The sequence below is a fragment of the Lontra canadensis genome, unplaced genomic scaffold (genome assembly GCF_010015895.1).
Source record: "Lontra canadensis isolate GAN:19392208 unplaced genomic scaffold, GSC_riverotter_1.0 scaffold18, whole genome shotgun sequence".
NCBI lineage: Eukaryota > Metazoa > Chordata > Mammalia > Carnivora > Mustelidae > Lontra > Lontra canadensis.
This window is the reverse complement of record NW_022631012.1, coordinates 17200729-17217006: the sequence shown is the minus strand read 5'-3', so window position 1 is coordinate 17217006 and position 16278 is coordinate 17200729. Positions and strand designations below refer to the sequence as shown.

The following is a 16278-nucleotide window of genomic DNA, read 5'->3' as shown; positions in this document are numbered from 1 at the left end:
TTTCTGTTAGGTGCTTTTGAGATATCATGCAAAAACTCTTAAGATCCAAAGTTCTGGAAGAGGCCATTGTTACTGAGATTTACCACAGGACCACAAGTAAAAAATTGTTGATTGCCTTTTTTCTGTGGCACTGAAAAAAAAAAGTGTTGGTAATAAAATAGAATTCGATCTTCTCAACTGTAGACTGTTCTATATATAAATTCTTTCTCAGATTTATTTAAGTGTTCATGGACTTGGGAATACTGGGTTTCTAGAAATCTAGATTGAATATTGGATAATAGAATATTAATAAGGAAATAAGGCCTTTAATACTTGCTAACCTGACTCTAACCATTTATCGTGTCAGGCTCCCATTTTTCAGGTTGCCAGTCTATTGATCTGTATTTGTATCAGTGGATGGTTGTAACTTACCTTAGAGCTTAATGTCCTCATTTTACAGATGGGTGCACAGAGTCCTTACAGGTGACTGAGCCAGGAAATGGATGAGTCTCGTCGTGATCCCATGTTGTTCAGTCATGGTTCTTCCAACCCACCAGTCCTTGCCATATTTACTCTTGTTTGTTTGTTTGTTTGTTTTGTTTTTTAAGATTTTATTTGACAGATGGAGATCACAAGTAGGCAGAGAAGCAGGCAGAGAGAGAGGGAGGAAGCAGGCTCCCTGCTGAGCAGAGAGCCCCGCGGGGCTCGATCCCAGGAATCTGGGATCATGACTTGAGCTGAAGGCAGAGGCTTTAACCCACTGAGCACCCAGGCGCCCCTTTGCTATTGTTAATATATAGTTGTAAAGCAGTTTCAGCCAGTATCAAATATAGGGATCACACTGCAATGCTTCACACGAGTAACACTTCATGGTTTACATAGAGCTTTCACGAAAACGATCTCTGTAACATGCTAAACTATCCATACTTCCCAAAGTTAAAGCAAGGCCTGAGCCTGTATCTTCTAGATCCAGTGCTCCTGCCAATGTGCCTTCTATGCTCTCTGGCTGTAGTGAGGGCAGGGAATACCAAAAGGGAAATAAAAATTTTAAAAAGCATGGAACAAAGAGTAATCTGTTCAGTGTTTTGTTTTCCTGCTTTTAACAGAAAGTACTGTTTTTCTTATAGTTGTTGATTAGTGAATTACTTGTGGAGTTCTCACTGTTAATGTCCCAAGATAATTGTCCATCTTCCTGTGATTGTGTGGCTACCAAAAATACATGTTATATTTGATGGTGCTGCCACATTATCTCATTTGACCTTACAACTTGCAAGAAAGATAAGAAAATATACCCCATTCTGTAGAAGCATAAAAAGGTCTGTATCTAAGGACCCATGGCAAATAGGACAGCTAGGACTAAAACACAGATTTTTCTATTATAGGAGTAATTGAAAAAAAAAATTTTTTTTTTTAAGATTTTATTTATTTATTTGACAGACAGAGATTACAAGTAGGCAGAGAGGCAGGCAGAGAGAGAGGAGGAAGCAGGCTCCCCGCTGAGCAGAGAGCCCAACGCGGGGCTCGATCCCAGGACTCTGAGATCACGACCCGAGCTGAAGGCAGAGGCTTTAACCCACTGAGCCACCCAGGTGCCCCTAGGAGTAATTTTTTTTAATGTTACTTTTTCGTTGGCTAAGTGCTTTTGTTTTGAATTTTATAAAGAATATATGGAAGACCATTTAAAAAAATGAAAATTAAATATTAATTAAAACTAACACAAGGAAAAGGAAGCCTGAATACCAACAATATGTTTATATTGAATAACACTCTTTACATGCATGCAATTTGATTACTTTAAGATATAGTTATGCTAACTAGATTAATAAAAGGAATGTCTCTAGATATTTGCTTTAATGAATTTAAAAATGTAATTATTAACAATAAACTTTTATATACACACAGTAACATGATGAAATTGTTCTCCCAAGTAAGATAAACATTCCCCTTTCATTCTGACTTTGATTATTGGAACTTTTAAAATGGATCATATAATAATCCTTTTTATCCTTAACATATTTTAGATGAACATTTACCTTATTTAAAATGAGTCTTGGACTTACATACTCAAAAATTATAGTTTTTCTGATTATATTCTACATAAAATGTGAGGTTCTATGTGTTTTGTAATTTTCTGGCTTTAGACTATTTAAGTGAAACAAAACTAATAGATCTTTATCAATTTTTCACAAAGCCAAAACATTACTCTCAGAAAAGTTTACTTTGGGCTACTAGTGCACAGTGCCAAACTGTTCCCCTGTTTCTGTCTTTGGTTTTATTTTCACTGTATATACTCTCCGGGTGGTTTCAAATCTTTTTTTTTTCTACATACGATCCTCTTCCTGAGCTCCAGACAGTATCTTAGTGCCAACTAGACATCAGTATACGGATGTCTTACAGAGACCTGCAAACACACGGTAAATACTTAAATACTGCAATCATTCGTACTAGTTCTGTCCCCCGAACCTGCTTCTCATCCTGTATTCCCTACTTGAAGAGCCTACCACCCACCCCATTGCTTACATCTGGACACGAGATTTTCTCCTTGACTCACGTGTTGCCTTTACCCCAGCAGCCAGCTGCCACGTCCTGACCGTCCTCCCTCCTTGTTGAATTTCCAGAGTATGTTTTCCCTCCGCATCCCCATAGCCCTTCCCTTAAAGCCACCTTTCATTGTTTTATACTGTGGTAACTGCTCAGTTACTAAACTAATTTCCTCTTCCTTACTGAGCCTCTGCCAGAGTGTTCTCGCTAACAAAAACCCTTGATCAGGTGCCTCTCCAGTTTAAAATCCCTCAGACTCATCAGCCTCCCTGCCTGCTGTAAAATCTGACCTCATTTACTATCGCATGTGACTGTGCACTCTTTTCTTGATAATTTCATGACTTAGTTTTCAGTCTATAAAGATATGGTAGAAATACTTGCATTCTCCTTATTTTCACAACATACAGACTGGGGGAAAAAAAGAAAGCAAGCTGCTCCGGGAGAAGATACTATGTGATTTCAATGTCGTTGTAGTAAGTTATTATTACCATAGTTATGTGGACTCTCTGTTTTTAGTTTCTAGAGATGAGGTCATTTCCAAGTTGGTTGAAGAAAATAAGGTAAGTTTTGAGGTTGTAGAGTTCAGAGATGTTCTTTTCTCTTTCACTAAGTAGTATTTCCTCAGTCATGTTGGTTTGCAGTTGTTCTGAGTCTCCTGAAATCCTTACTAGAAAAAAGTTGCAGTGTAAATGTCGTATGTTCAGACCTGTTGTCAGCTGGGTATTAAGAAGTCATTTCAGCAGATTATTATGGTTTGAAAAAAAGATGAGTTAGCAAAAATTATGAGATGAATTTGCATCTTATCCTTATTGTAAAATAATTGCTATAAAATTTATGAAATATAAAAAATATTTACTACTTTTGGTTACTATAAGAAATAGTAACAATAATGTGAATATACTTAACACCACTGAACTTAACACTTAAATATTTTTAAGTGAACTGTACATTTAAATTGATTAAAATGTGAAAATTTTTTTTTTTTAAGATTTTAATTTATTTGACAGAGATCACAAGTAGGCAGAGAGGCAGGCAGGGGCGGGAGGGGAAGCAGGCTCCCTGCCGAGCAGCGAGCCCAATGCGGGGCTCAATCCCAGGACCCTGGGATCATGACCTTAGCTGAAGGCAGAGGCTTTAACCCACTGAGCTACCCAGGTGCCCGTAAAATGTGAAATTTTATGTTACTTATATTTTATGAAAATAAAAAATGAAAAAAAAAAAGGAACTATTACCACTTTTATATCTTAATACATTTCTAAATCAACCTTAATGTGTAGATCCTGTTTGGAATAATTTTTCTGGGTTCTATCTCACCCTGTAGTAGGTGATGTTTAAGTCTTGAGATGCTTCTCCTGGAAAAATAGAAGAGTGGTCCTCTCTATAGGGAGAGGACTTGCACTTTGCCCTTCCCCATTTCAATAACAACCTGTTAGAGGGGAAAAGTAGTTCATATCCCTGTCACCTATTTGTTTGTTTGTTTTTAGAGCAAAGGTGTTTTCTTTTTTTCCACACTCAGGTAATCCTTGATGAAAACATTTTCACCTACATAAAACTTTAAAAGATCTTTGAATGTGTTTGAAATCACAAAAGATAACTGCTTAGGGGAAGAAATGTGTATGTAGTATAACAAATATTCATCTTAGCAGAACTTTCTTGACCAGAATGCTGCTTAACTATTTACATTATGGTTTTAGGCAAATTCTTTCCAGTTTGAAGCACCATATGAGAACATTTTAATTAACAGTTTTTATAATTTATGGGGGAGCCAGGTGGTGGGTATTATGGAGGCACGCATTGCATGGAGCACTGGGTGTGGTACAAAAACAATGCTGTTACGCTGAAAAGAAATTTAAAAAAAAAAAAAGAAGTTTGAGAGTTGAAGATATCAGGATTTTTAAAAATTCTTTACAAGATGCTTATCTATAAATATCATTAGTACTAGAGCACTGGATATAATACCAACTAATGAATCTTTCAACACTAAATCAAAAACTAATGACGTACTATATGTTGGCTAATTGAACATAACAACAACAACAACAACAACAAAAACACAACAAACTTGAACTCATAGTAGCCAAAATACAGAGCAGGTATTTTGATAGAGATATTCATAATAGCTCTTACATGTTAAAAAAAAAAAAAAAAGAGAGAGAGAGAGAGAGAGAACTTATTATTTTTGCTCTTACAGAATGTGCAGATGTCTTTGAACAAGGAACATGAAGAAAATGCATATTTGAGGTCTGAATTAGTAGCCCTTCATGAAACATCAGAAAAAGCACAGGTAGATCTTATTTCTACAGTTTTTAGATGTTAGTTAATTTTGTTTAATTAAGAAATCAACAAAGATTAATCCTGATTATATTAATTCATACTATCATGATAGGTATAATTGGTATATAGCATTATATTTCAGGTGTACAACATAATGATTCAATATTTGTATACATTGCAAAATGGTCACAGTAATTCTAGTTAACATCTGTCACCATATATAGTTGAAAAAAAAATTTTTTTAAGATTTTATTATAACTAGAGGTTTATACCTTTTGACCCCTGTCACCATTTTCTCCCATCCCTTATACCTGCTGCCTCTGGCACCTATCTTCCTGTTCTGTGTATCTGTGGACTTGGTATCATTTTTTTGTTTTTTGTTTTAACATTCCACATGTAAGTGAGATTATATGGTATTTTCTTCCTCTGCTTGACATATTCCATTTAGTATGCATTCAAGGTCCCCCCATGTTGTTGCAAATGGCAAGAGTAAATTCTTTTTTGTGGCTGAATATTATCTATCTATAACTATATGCACACACATACCACATTTTCTTTATCCATTCATGTATTGATGGACACTTAACGTTATTTCCATATCTCGTCTATTGTAAATAATGCTGCAGTGAATGTAGGGTTGCAAATATCTTTTTGAGTTAGTGTTTTTGATTTCTTCATGTGAATGCCCCGACGAGCAGTTGCGGGATCATACGGTAGCTCAAGTTTCAACTTTCTGAGAAACCTCGGTACTGTTTTCCTCAGTGGCAGTATCAATTTACGTTCCCTTCAACAGTGCCCTAGGATTCCTTTTCCTCCACATCCTCTCTAATACTTATTATTTCTTGTCTTTTTGGTAATAGCCATTCTAATAGGTGTGCGGTGATACCTCGTTGTTGTTTTGATTTGCATTTCCCTGATTAGCGATGCTGAACATCTTTTCGTGTACCTCTTGGCCATCTGTATGTCTTTTTTGAAAAATGTCTGTTCAGATCTTTGGCCCATTTTTTTTTTTAAAGATTTTATTTATTTATTTGACAGAGATCACGAGTAGGCAGAGAGGCAGGCAGAGAGAGAAGGGGAGGCAGGCTCCCCGCCGAGCAGAGAGCCCGATGCGGGGCTCGGTCCCAGGACCCTGGGATCATGACCTGAGCCGAAGGCAGAGGCTTTAACCCACTCAGCCACCCAGGCACCCCATTTGGCCCATTTCTTAATCAGATTTTTTTAAGCTACTGTGTTTTATTCTTTATATATTTTGGGTATTAACCCCTTATTAGATATATGATATTAATACATGATTGCCAGTATTATCTCCCATTCAGCAAGTTGCCTTCTCATTTTGTTGATGGTTTCCTTTGCTGTACAGAAGCTTTTTAGTTTGATATAGTCCTATTTGTTTATTTTTGCTTTTAGTGTGAGACCAAGAAAAATACTTATGTTTTCTTCTAAAAGTTTATGGTTTCAGGTCTTATGTTCAAGTCTTTGATCCATTTTGTTAATTTTTATGTATTGTACAAGATAGTGGTCTAGTTTCATTCTTCTTCATATGCTGTCTAGTCTTCCCAACACCATTAATTGAAGAAACTGTCCTTTCCTCATCAAAAAAACACACAGGTAAATCTTCCAATTTTTGTGTTTACATGTTAACATAATTTTGTTCAGTTAAAAAAACCAAGAACCAAAATTGATTCTAATTGTATGCATTCATACCACTGCCATGATCCATTTTTTAAATTTTCTTAAAATCTGTTTCATCTATGAACCATTATCACATTAACTACATTTCCCATTTTACCAAATCTCCTGTGACACATAAGTATATGAGATATACTGCTAAATTATGCACTAATCTATACTTTGCCTTTGTCTGCTTTATATTTTGCTCATTAAATACATAGCTTTCATCTACACCTATGAAATTCTAAGCAGTCCAGTGCTACAGGCTGTGCTTATACTTTCTTTGTATCTTTTATAACAAATAGCGTAGTAGGAACATAATAAGTGCTTACTGGATTTTAGAGTACTGTGTATTATTTTCTGTAGGATGGTGGTTGCAAAATTTAGCTAATGGTGTGTGTGTGTGTGTGTGTGTGTGTGTGTGTGTAGGCAAACAAGTTATTTCTCATAGGGTCAATGAAATCATATTAATCACTTAAAAGAACTTTTTGTTCTTAAGTATAATTTGATTGCTTCAATGTTGGGATCATAATGTTGCCGTGCTCTTTATGATAAAGGAAATAGAAAAAAAATGTGTTATTTTATAAAATAATAATGAAAATTACTACTCTTGCTATGGTAGTAGTAATTAACATTTACCAAACTCATTCTATGTTCCAGGCATAATTATAAGCACCTTATGTTACTAGCAAATTGTAATCCTTATAATAGCACTATTACAGAAACTTATTATTCTCATTTTAATGATAAGGAAGTTGATATATACAGAGAGGTTCAATAACATAGCTAATAAATCACAGAGTTAGAATTTGAGCTCAGGCATTTTGGCTCCAAAGAAAATTAACTATTTCTTTTCAAGGATCAAGAGTTTATCTTTGTCTTACCCCTAGGTATTCCTTGGTGAATAGTTTGTACATCTGGTTATAATTTTCAAATGCCCCTGAATGTGTTCCTTCCTTCTTTACTATACTACCACTTATGCTTTCCAGATAGTTTTTCATTTCTTTACTTTCTTAACATTTTTTGAGTGTTTTTTTTTAATTGATCCTATAGTTATTTGTCCCCATTCTTGAAGAATTTGTTCATTAAAGGTAAGATGCCTGGGGTGCCTGAATGGCTCAGTCTAATGAATACCCAACTCTTGATCTTAGCTCAGGTCTTGATCTCAGGGTCATGAGTTCATGCCCTACATTGGGCTCCACACTGGATGAGGAGCCTACTTAAAAAAAAAAAAAAAATCCTTGGCAAATACACTTTGCAAAAATAACTAATAAGATAAATGTTTTCCACAGGAATAAAAATTTCAAATGTCAAAAAGACAACAGAATTATATGATAGATTCCTTGCACAAAAGATCTTAGTTTTAATTTGGATGATCTGTCTTGTGAAAAGGTACAATTATCTATATTTTGCTGTTGTGGATACTGTAATTGGTGATGAAAGAACTTAGACAATTTGTATTATTTGCTAAACAATTCTGAACGCTCAACTAATTGTGGGACTGAATTTCTGTAGTACTGGCTAGGCATCTACAATGTGAGGTCCATTCTGTAGATGTCTTGCTCTGTCTCAACAGTGTTCAAAATCGTGAACAGGAGATCAGCTAACTGTTGAACGCTTCGGTCACTCCACCAAATAAACAAATTTCTCCTTTTGATTGAGAATTATGTGGGGTATTGACTCCAAATATTAGAAAGTATTATCTAATGAAATACCAGTTGGAGATAAGTAAATTAAGTTCACATACAGAGTGAAATACTATAACATCATTAAAAATGTGGTAAGTAAAAGTAATTACTTACTGGAGAGATCTGTAACTCGCTGTATATACCATCTTAGGTTTCGAATGACCAGCTGACTAGAAAGTGTTCAGAGCTGAACAGCATGCTTGAGACTGTTAGTATGGAAAATGCCAGAATTATTGCTGACCATCAAGCCATTCTGCAGGTATTCACTTAGAACTAGTCCATTTCTCATAGAATCACAAGAAAACTCCTTGGCTAAGAAATTAGGAAATGTATATGACCAATTGGATAAATAAAATATTTTAACAGTTCCAAGAAATTTACTGAATTACTTTATTTTTTATTAGTGGTTTTCAATTTTCATCAGAGGGATCATTTAGCCTTATGCTCAGTCCTTTCTTGACGGTTTCTTCTCAAATACCATTATTTTAAGAAAAGTGATTACCTGGCCCAAATACTCAGCATTTCCTCAAACACCTGTGGTTTTCCCATTTTGCTTATGCTGTTTCCTCTACTGAGAATGGTCTTTATTTCATCTTCAGCTATTTGAAATTCTATTCATTCTTTAAGACTCAAATTCAGCAGGAAGCTTGATCTCTCAAACCAGAAGGGGTGAGTTTTCTCTGTTAACTCCTACTCCTAGGACATTAAACAGACTTTCATAATAATAGTTCTCACTTTTTTGGGAGCATGCTTACTATATAGCAAGCCTTATGCTAATGATTTTACATATGTTACCTCCTTTAATTCTAGCAGCCAGTATGTAGAGGAATATTTATTATCCTCATCTTATAAATAAGGAAAATGAGGTTTAGGGAAGTAGATCAGCTTGTCTGAAGCCACATAGCTAAAGGGGTAGAGCTGGATTGAAACCAAGGTCTGACTCCAGAGTCCATGTTTTAATTTTTGCATTATACTGCCTCTCTAGTTTGCACTGTGTAGCAGTGTATTTGCATGGCTCATTTCCTGGATAATGATCTTCCTTCTTACACGTCTTTGCTATTTCCCATCATGCTTACCGCTGCACGTAGCGTAACACTAAGTAAAACCAGTGTTTACTCCGTGCAGGTACAGTACTAGGTCTAGAAGGGATTATAGTCATGAACAAAATAAAATCTCTACTTTCAGGGACTAACAATGTAGTAGAATAATGTGACGTATGGAAGTAATACTGTCACAAACACTTTTTAACTTTGGAATGTTACACAGATGGGATTTTATTTTCCAAAGGTGTGAAGGTTTGCTTTGCAGTCAAGTATTGTTAAGATAAAAGTGTTTTAAAATACATGTACAGAAATAATTGTTAATATGTACTATACTTGCAAAAGCTTTATAAATTATAGGTAGAAGGGATGTGTCTAAAAGTGTTATGTTTTGAGAAGTCCAAAATGGTGAGCCAGAGAAAATAAATTATGTAAAAACAATTATAAGCATATGTTGTTTTATTGTGCTTTGTAGATAATTGCATTTTTTACAACTTGAATGTTTGTAGCAATCCTGCATCTAGCAGGTCTGCTGGTGCCATTTGTCAACAGCATTAGCTCATTTTGTGTCTCTTTGTCATATTTTGGTACTTCTCACAGCATTTCAAGTTTTTTCATTATTTTTGTTCTGGTGATCTGTGATCAGTGATCTTTGATATATTATTGTAATTGTTTTCAGATGCCAAACCATGCCCATTTAAGATGGAAAACGTAAATATTTTGTGTGTTCTGGCTGCTTTGACTGGTTCTTCCTCATACCTCTCCCTCTTCTCAGACCTCCTATTTACTAAGACCCAGCAATATTGAGATTAGGCCAGAAGATAACCCCTCTGATGGTCTCTAAGTGCTCACGCGAAAGGAAGTGTTTTATGTCTATTACTATAAATCAAAAGCTAGAAATGATTAAGCTTAGTGAAGAAGGCATATCAAAAGCCAAGATAGGCCTCTTGCACCAAACATTGAGCCAAGTTGTGAAGGCAAAAGAAAAGCTGTTAAAGGAAATTAAAAATGCTATTCCAGTCAACACATGAATGATAAGAAAGTGAAACAGCCTTATTGTGGATACGGAGAAAGTTTTAGTGGTCTAGATAGAAGATCGATCCATCCTCAACATTCCCTTAGACCAAAGCCTAATCCAGAGCAAGATCCTAACTCTATGAAGGCTGAGAGAGGTGAGGAAGCTGCAGAAGAAGAGTTGGAAGCCAGCGGGGTAGTTCCTGAGGTTTAAGGACAGAAACTGTCTTTGTAACATGTAAGTGCAAGGTGAAGCAAGTTCTCCAGAAGATCTAGAAGATCATCAATGAAGGTGGCTACGTTAAACAACAGACGCCGTTGGAAGAGGCCATTTAGGATTTTCATAACTAGAGAGGAGAAGTCAATTTCTGGCTTCAAAACAGGGTTTTTGTTTGTTTTTCTCCCACTCAGTGTCAGGGAAACTTTATCAAAGCTTCAGGGCCATGTGGCTCAGGCAGGAGGCTGACCTGTGGGTGAAAGAAAAGCTGACAGCTGGGCCTTCGCTGACCATCCTCTTGCGGCACAGGTTGTTGGTGTGGCTGTGCTTCCTGAGCAATTGACTGCGTGGGCTTCAGGCAAGCACAACACTTGGAGCCTGCAGTCTCGTCACAGTTGTATTTCTGGGTGAGCTAGAGGAGGGCAAGCCTTGATGATGTGATGATGCAGCCCTGCAGATAAAGCATCCAGCACAGGGTGAGCTCTTTCTGGATGTTGTAGTCTCAGAACGTGTGGCCATGGTCTGCTGTTTGCCTGCAAAAATCAGATACTGCTGGTCGCAGAATGCCCTCCTTGTCTTCAATTTTGGCTTTGACTTTTTTTTTTTTTTTTTTTAGAGCAGGGAAGGAGTGGAGGGAGAGAGAGACAGAATCTTTTCTTTTCTTTCTTTCTTTCTTTTTTTTTTAAATCTTTTTTTTTTTTTTTAAGGTTTTATTAGTGAGAGAGCAGGAATGAGGGAAGGAGCAGAGAAAAAGGCAGAAGCAGAATCCCCACTGAGCAGGGAGCCTGATCCTGGGACTCCAGGATCATGGCCTGAGCTAAAGGCAGACACTTAACCGACTGAGCCACCCAGGCATCGCAGAGAGAGAATCTTAAGCAGGCTTCACACTCAGCGCAGAGCCCCTGATACAGGGCTCAATCTCACGACCCTGAGATCATGACTTGTGTTGAAATAAAAAATCAGACACTTAACCGAGTCATCAAGGCATCCCTTGGCTTTGACATTCTAAATGGTGTCACTGGGCACAGTCTACAGGGTCAGAGTGAGGTTCGGGTTCTTCACAAAAATCTGCATCTGTGCATCTGCTGCTTGGCTCACTCGCTGAAGAGAGCACGCCACGCTGACTTTGGGCCTAATGTAGCTGGCGGCTTTAAGTGGAAGCCAATGTTCCTTGACCATTCCCCAAATCCCAAGACCCTTAAGAATTATGCTAAATCTCCTCCACCTGCGCTTTATAAATGGAACAACAAAGCCTGGATGACAGCACATCTGGTACAACATGATTTACTGAAAATTTTAAGCCCACTGTTGAGACCTCCTGCTCAGAAAAAAGATTCCTTTCAGAATATTACACTCATTGACAATGTACTTGGTCACCCAAGAGCTCTGAAAGAGATGGGCAAGATTAATGTTTTCATGCCTGCTAATACAACATCTGTTCTTCAATCCATGAACCAAGGAGTAATTTCAATTTTCAAGTCTTATTATGTAAGAAATCTATTTCACAAAGCTATAGGTGCCATAGATAGCGATTACTCGGATGGATCTGGGCAAAGGAAATTGAAAACCTTTGGAAAGGATTCACCATTCTAGATACCTTTAAGTACATTCGTGATTCATAGTAAGAGGCCAGAACATCCACACTTCCAGGAATTTTGAAGAACTGGATTTCAGCCTTCATGGATGCCCTTAAGGAGTTCAGGACTTAAGTGGAAGAAGTACCTGCAGATATAATAGAAATAGTAAGAGAACTAGAATTAGAGGAGCTTGAAGATGAGACTGAATTGGTATAATCTCATGATAAAACCCGAATGAATGAGGAGCTGCTTTTTATGGATGAGCAAAGAAAGTGGATTCTTAACACTCCTGGTGAAGGCGCTGTGATTGCTGAAATGACAGCAGAGTGTTTAGAATATCGTATAAGCTTAGTTGATAAAGCAACAGCAGGGTTTGAGAGGACTGACCCATTTTGAAGGAAGTTCTACTGTGGGTAAAATGCTGTCCAAACAGCATCACATGGTACAGAGAAATAGCTCCTGAAAGGGAGAGTCAGTGTGGCAAACTTTATTGTTTGTCTTATTTTGTCTTATTGTCTTATTTTAAGAAACTGCCACAACTACCCTAACCTTTAGCAAACACCACCCTTGTGAGTAAGTAGCCATCGACACCAAGGCAAGACCCTTCACCAGCAAAAAGTTTACAACTCACTGAGAGTTCAGATGATGGTTAGCATTTTTTAGCAATAAACTGTTTTTAAATTATGTATATTGCTTTTTTAAAGACATAATGCTACTACACATTTAATAGACTATAACTTATATATGCAGTGGGAAGCAAAAAATTATTTGCCTAGCATTATTGTACTATTCACTTTATTGTGGTGGTCTGGAAGTGAACCCACAATATCTCCTAGGTATTCCCATATAGTGCTTCTGTAACAGTAGCTGAGTGCAATTTCAAATATTTTCAAAAGAATTCACAGCAAATTATTAACATGATTGCCCCTAGAGAAGTGGGATTATTTTAAAGGGGGGTGGGGAGTGTAAGTGAAGAGATCTTTTCACTTTATACACATTGATGTTGTTTTTTAAAAATATGCATCATATTAAAATTTTGAAATACCAAAATATTCCTAGTAGAATTTTATATCTAAAAATATGTTCATGTTAAGAGTTTTATAAATTTTGCAGCAGGCTGGGTAAATAATGCATCTTCACTGTTGGCTGGTAGGGCTATAAAATGACAGAATTGTGGTCAGGTCAGAGTGGCGACAAAGAGAAAGCTGAACATTAAATTCTTTAAAAAGAGGTTTTATTTAAATAAAAATTTATCTCTCATAAGCTAAGTCACTATCTTTGATCAGCCATTTTCAATGGTACCCTATTAAATGACTTCCTGGCATCTCAGCTTTTAATATTACTTCCAAAACTCAGGTAGAGAAGAAAATGATGACACAGACATTTCAAGAACAAAACTTACTCCTGGATGCAGCCCATGCCAGTATCACTACGGAGCTAGAGACTGTTCAAAATGAGAAAATCCAACTCCAAACACATCTGTAAGTAAATTATAGGCAACTTCTTCTGTATCTTTTGTTCTCGCATTTGTATTTCTTTTTTTCTTTTACATTTTATTTTGCAGGCTCCCTGCTGAGCAGAGAGCCCGATGCGGGGCTCGATTCCAGGATCCTGGGATCATGACCTGAGCCGAAGGCAGAGGCTCTAGACCCACTGAGCCACCCAGGCGCCCCTCGCATTTGTATTTCTTGTCTTTAATGGAAACGTTTAATTCTGCATTTCTTGGGCCAGACACAAATATAAAATAAAGACTTTGCCCTTAAGGAACTAGTTTTGTTAGAACATTTTGGCAACTGCTCTCAGCCAGTATGTTCTGGGAGAAGAGGGGTCTATTAAATAAAGAACTCTCAGCGCTCATGTCTCCTCGTTCTCTTCTTACAGGGACCATTTAATCCTCGAGCATAATCAGTGTATCCAGAAAGCACAGGATGCTGAGAGGAGGACAGCCTTGCAGAAGGAGCTGCTAGAAACAACTATTGCAAGACTGCGCGGTGAACTGGAAGCATCAATCCAGGAGAAGAAGTCTCTGCTGGAAGAGAAAGAAAGATTTCAGGGAGAGGTAGGTAGCAGCAGATTTATGTTACCTCCTGGTTGTGGTGGTGATCTTGTTTTAAAACTATTTTAAGTGCCAAAGATAAGAAATACAGCCCAGATGCAGTTAGTCTGAGTTGCCCATTAAAGAAATCTTTAGGTGGCTAATCTCTGTCCGGTAGCATGTGACGTAGACTGTGCCAAACAGCCCACCCTTGCACAGCATTAACTAGTGGCTCACACATCCTCATGGTAGCGAAGGCATCAGATTTAAAAAGCTGATTTCCCCTGAAGGCGTGGGACCGTGGAGGTCAAGGGGGAACAGCTCTGTCTTCCTGCTGAGGAAGGAACCAGCAGAGTCTGACGTGCAGACGTGTCTTTCTAATTTCAGGGCTATTTGTGAAGTCTGCTCTGCCTCAGAGACTCCCTGAGTGGCCCCTTTTCTGAGAGGATGTGCTATCTCGGCAGTGTAGGTATTCGTGAACAGGGTGTGTCTGCTGTAGTAGAGCCTGCCGGCTGCACTGAAACTGAGCCTTTCTTTGTTTCCCCTCCTTGGGCAGGTTGATAAAACAGAGAAAGAAATAGTGCAAGAAAAATGCAATTTGGAAAAGGAATTAGCCAAAAACAAGGTATTCCACATTTTATTTGTTATTTCACTGTGTTTCCTTCTGTATCTCTGCCTCCTGTATGAGCTTATTTTACTGAGGAGATGGGTTATTCAGTTGATTACCAGGATGTGGGGGGGAAAGAAGCCACTGAGGTGGGCGCCCTGCAGAGCGCTCTGGTCACGGCTCCAGTCGCACCAGCACGGGGCTGCTGCTGTGCAGCGTTCGAGCATCTGGTGTTGGCCACTGAGTCACAACGGCCTCGGGCCCTGGTGTTCACTGAGTATTTTAGCCAGAAAGTCCCTCGATGGCCCTGTGGGAGGCAAAGAGATCATTGCTGACAGTGCTGTTTTGTTTTGTTTTGTTTTTTTTAAAAAAGCTAACTTAGGCTTCCTAAATACCTGTTAGCACCTGTCACTCATCTGTAAGATACTCTCTCCTGGGTTCTAAAAAGATAGAATGGCCAGAGAAACAAATACTCTTATTAAAATAAAACAAAAGCCGGTCGTTAAAGCATTGCTGTTTGTGTTTCCAAAATTTGAAAAGCATATAAAGGTTATGTATCACTGTCATCCAGAATTATCTGGAGCATCAGGGAGAATTAGCCTACCCCAGACAGTAAATTCTGCGACACGTGTCTGTATAACCATTGATGTTGATTGCTTCTTGGCTTCTGGCCCTATTAAATAGTATTCATGTTACCAGAAACATGTATGTGTGAACTTGTAATTTAAGAAGTTTCTGAGCCCAAGCTCTGATATAGTTCACCTCTCTGTCAGGTAATCTGTGCTTTAGTGACTAAGCTCTAGTGATTTGAAAAATCGTCCAACCTAAGAATCTTTTTATTTTTATTTTATTTTTTATTTTTTTAAAGATTTTACTTATTTATTTGACAGACAGAGATCACAAGTAGGCAAAGAGGCAGGCAGAGAGAGAGGTGGAGGTAGGCTCCCTGCTGAGCAGAGAGCCCAATGCGGGGCTCGATCCCAGGACCCTGGGATCATGACCTGAGCTGAAGGCAGAGGCTTAACCCACTGAGCCACCCAGGCGCCTCCTAAGAATCTCTTTAAAAAAAGCTTACTTCCCATGGTGAGGACTTGCTGGTGTCAGTTTGTCCTCAAATAGGTTTTTAAAATTTGGAAAATTGGTGGATACTATTAAATTCATGAATGCTTTTCTCTTGAATGTAGGGAATGTTACATGGCAAAGGCAAATGTTCTAGGTCTTTGATTAAAACATAGCATCATTTTGCTTGTCTAATTTTATTTGTCTGAACGTAGGCTAAGTGTGAGTTCATGGGGCTGAAAGAGAGGTTCTATTAGACCAAATGGTAATGCTTATACCGAGTCCTATGTCTTGGGGGGCTCTGATTTGATATTTTTCAAATGTCTATTTATTGTACAGCTATGTTTTTCTGAAGTCAGGCTTATTAAGTTTTACATAGTGAAATTCACCCTTTTTTTAGTGTACAGTTCTGTGAATTTTGACCAACACATCAATTATGGAGCCACCACACAATCAAAATACAGAACACTTTTATCACCTCGGGAAGGTCCCTCATAGCTCTTTACCTTTAACGTCTTCTTGTACCACCATCCTTTGGCAACCACTGGCCTGTGCTTCTGTTCCTATAGTTAT

General features: G+C 37.8%; 1 protein-coding gene across 3 annotated transcripts in view; it reads left to right on the top strand.

Moving 5' to 3' along the window:
* Nucleotides 1–16278, top strand: part of CCDC150 (coiled-coil domain containing 150) — a 75846-nt gene that overhangs the window by 18026 nt on the left and 41542 nt on the right. For all 3 annotated transcript variants that reach the window (XM_032860180.1, XM_032860181.1, XM_032860179.1), the window contains 6 exons: nucleotides 3037–3080; nucleotides 4712–4804; nucleotides 8308–8415; nucleotides 13361–13485; nucleotides 13886–14063; nucleotides 14596–14664. In XM_032860180.1, coding sequence (XP_032716071.1) covers nucleotides 3037–3080; nucleotides 4712–4804; nucleotides 8308–8415; nucleotides 13361–13485; nucleotides 13886–14063; nucleotides 14596–14664 — 617 coding nt within the window. The remainder of the gene's footprint in view (nucleotides 1–3036; nucleotides 3081–4711; nucleotides 4805–8307; nucleotides 8416–13360; nucleotides 13486–13885; nucleotides 14064–14595; nucleotides 14665–16278) is intronic.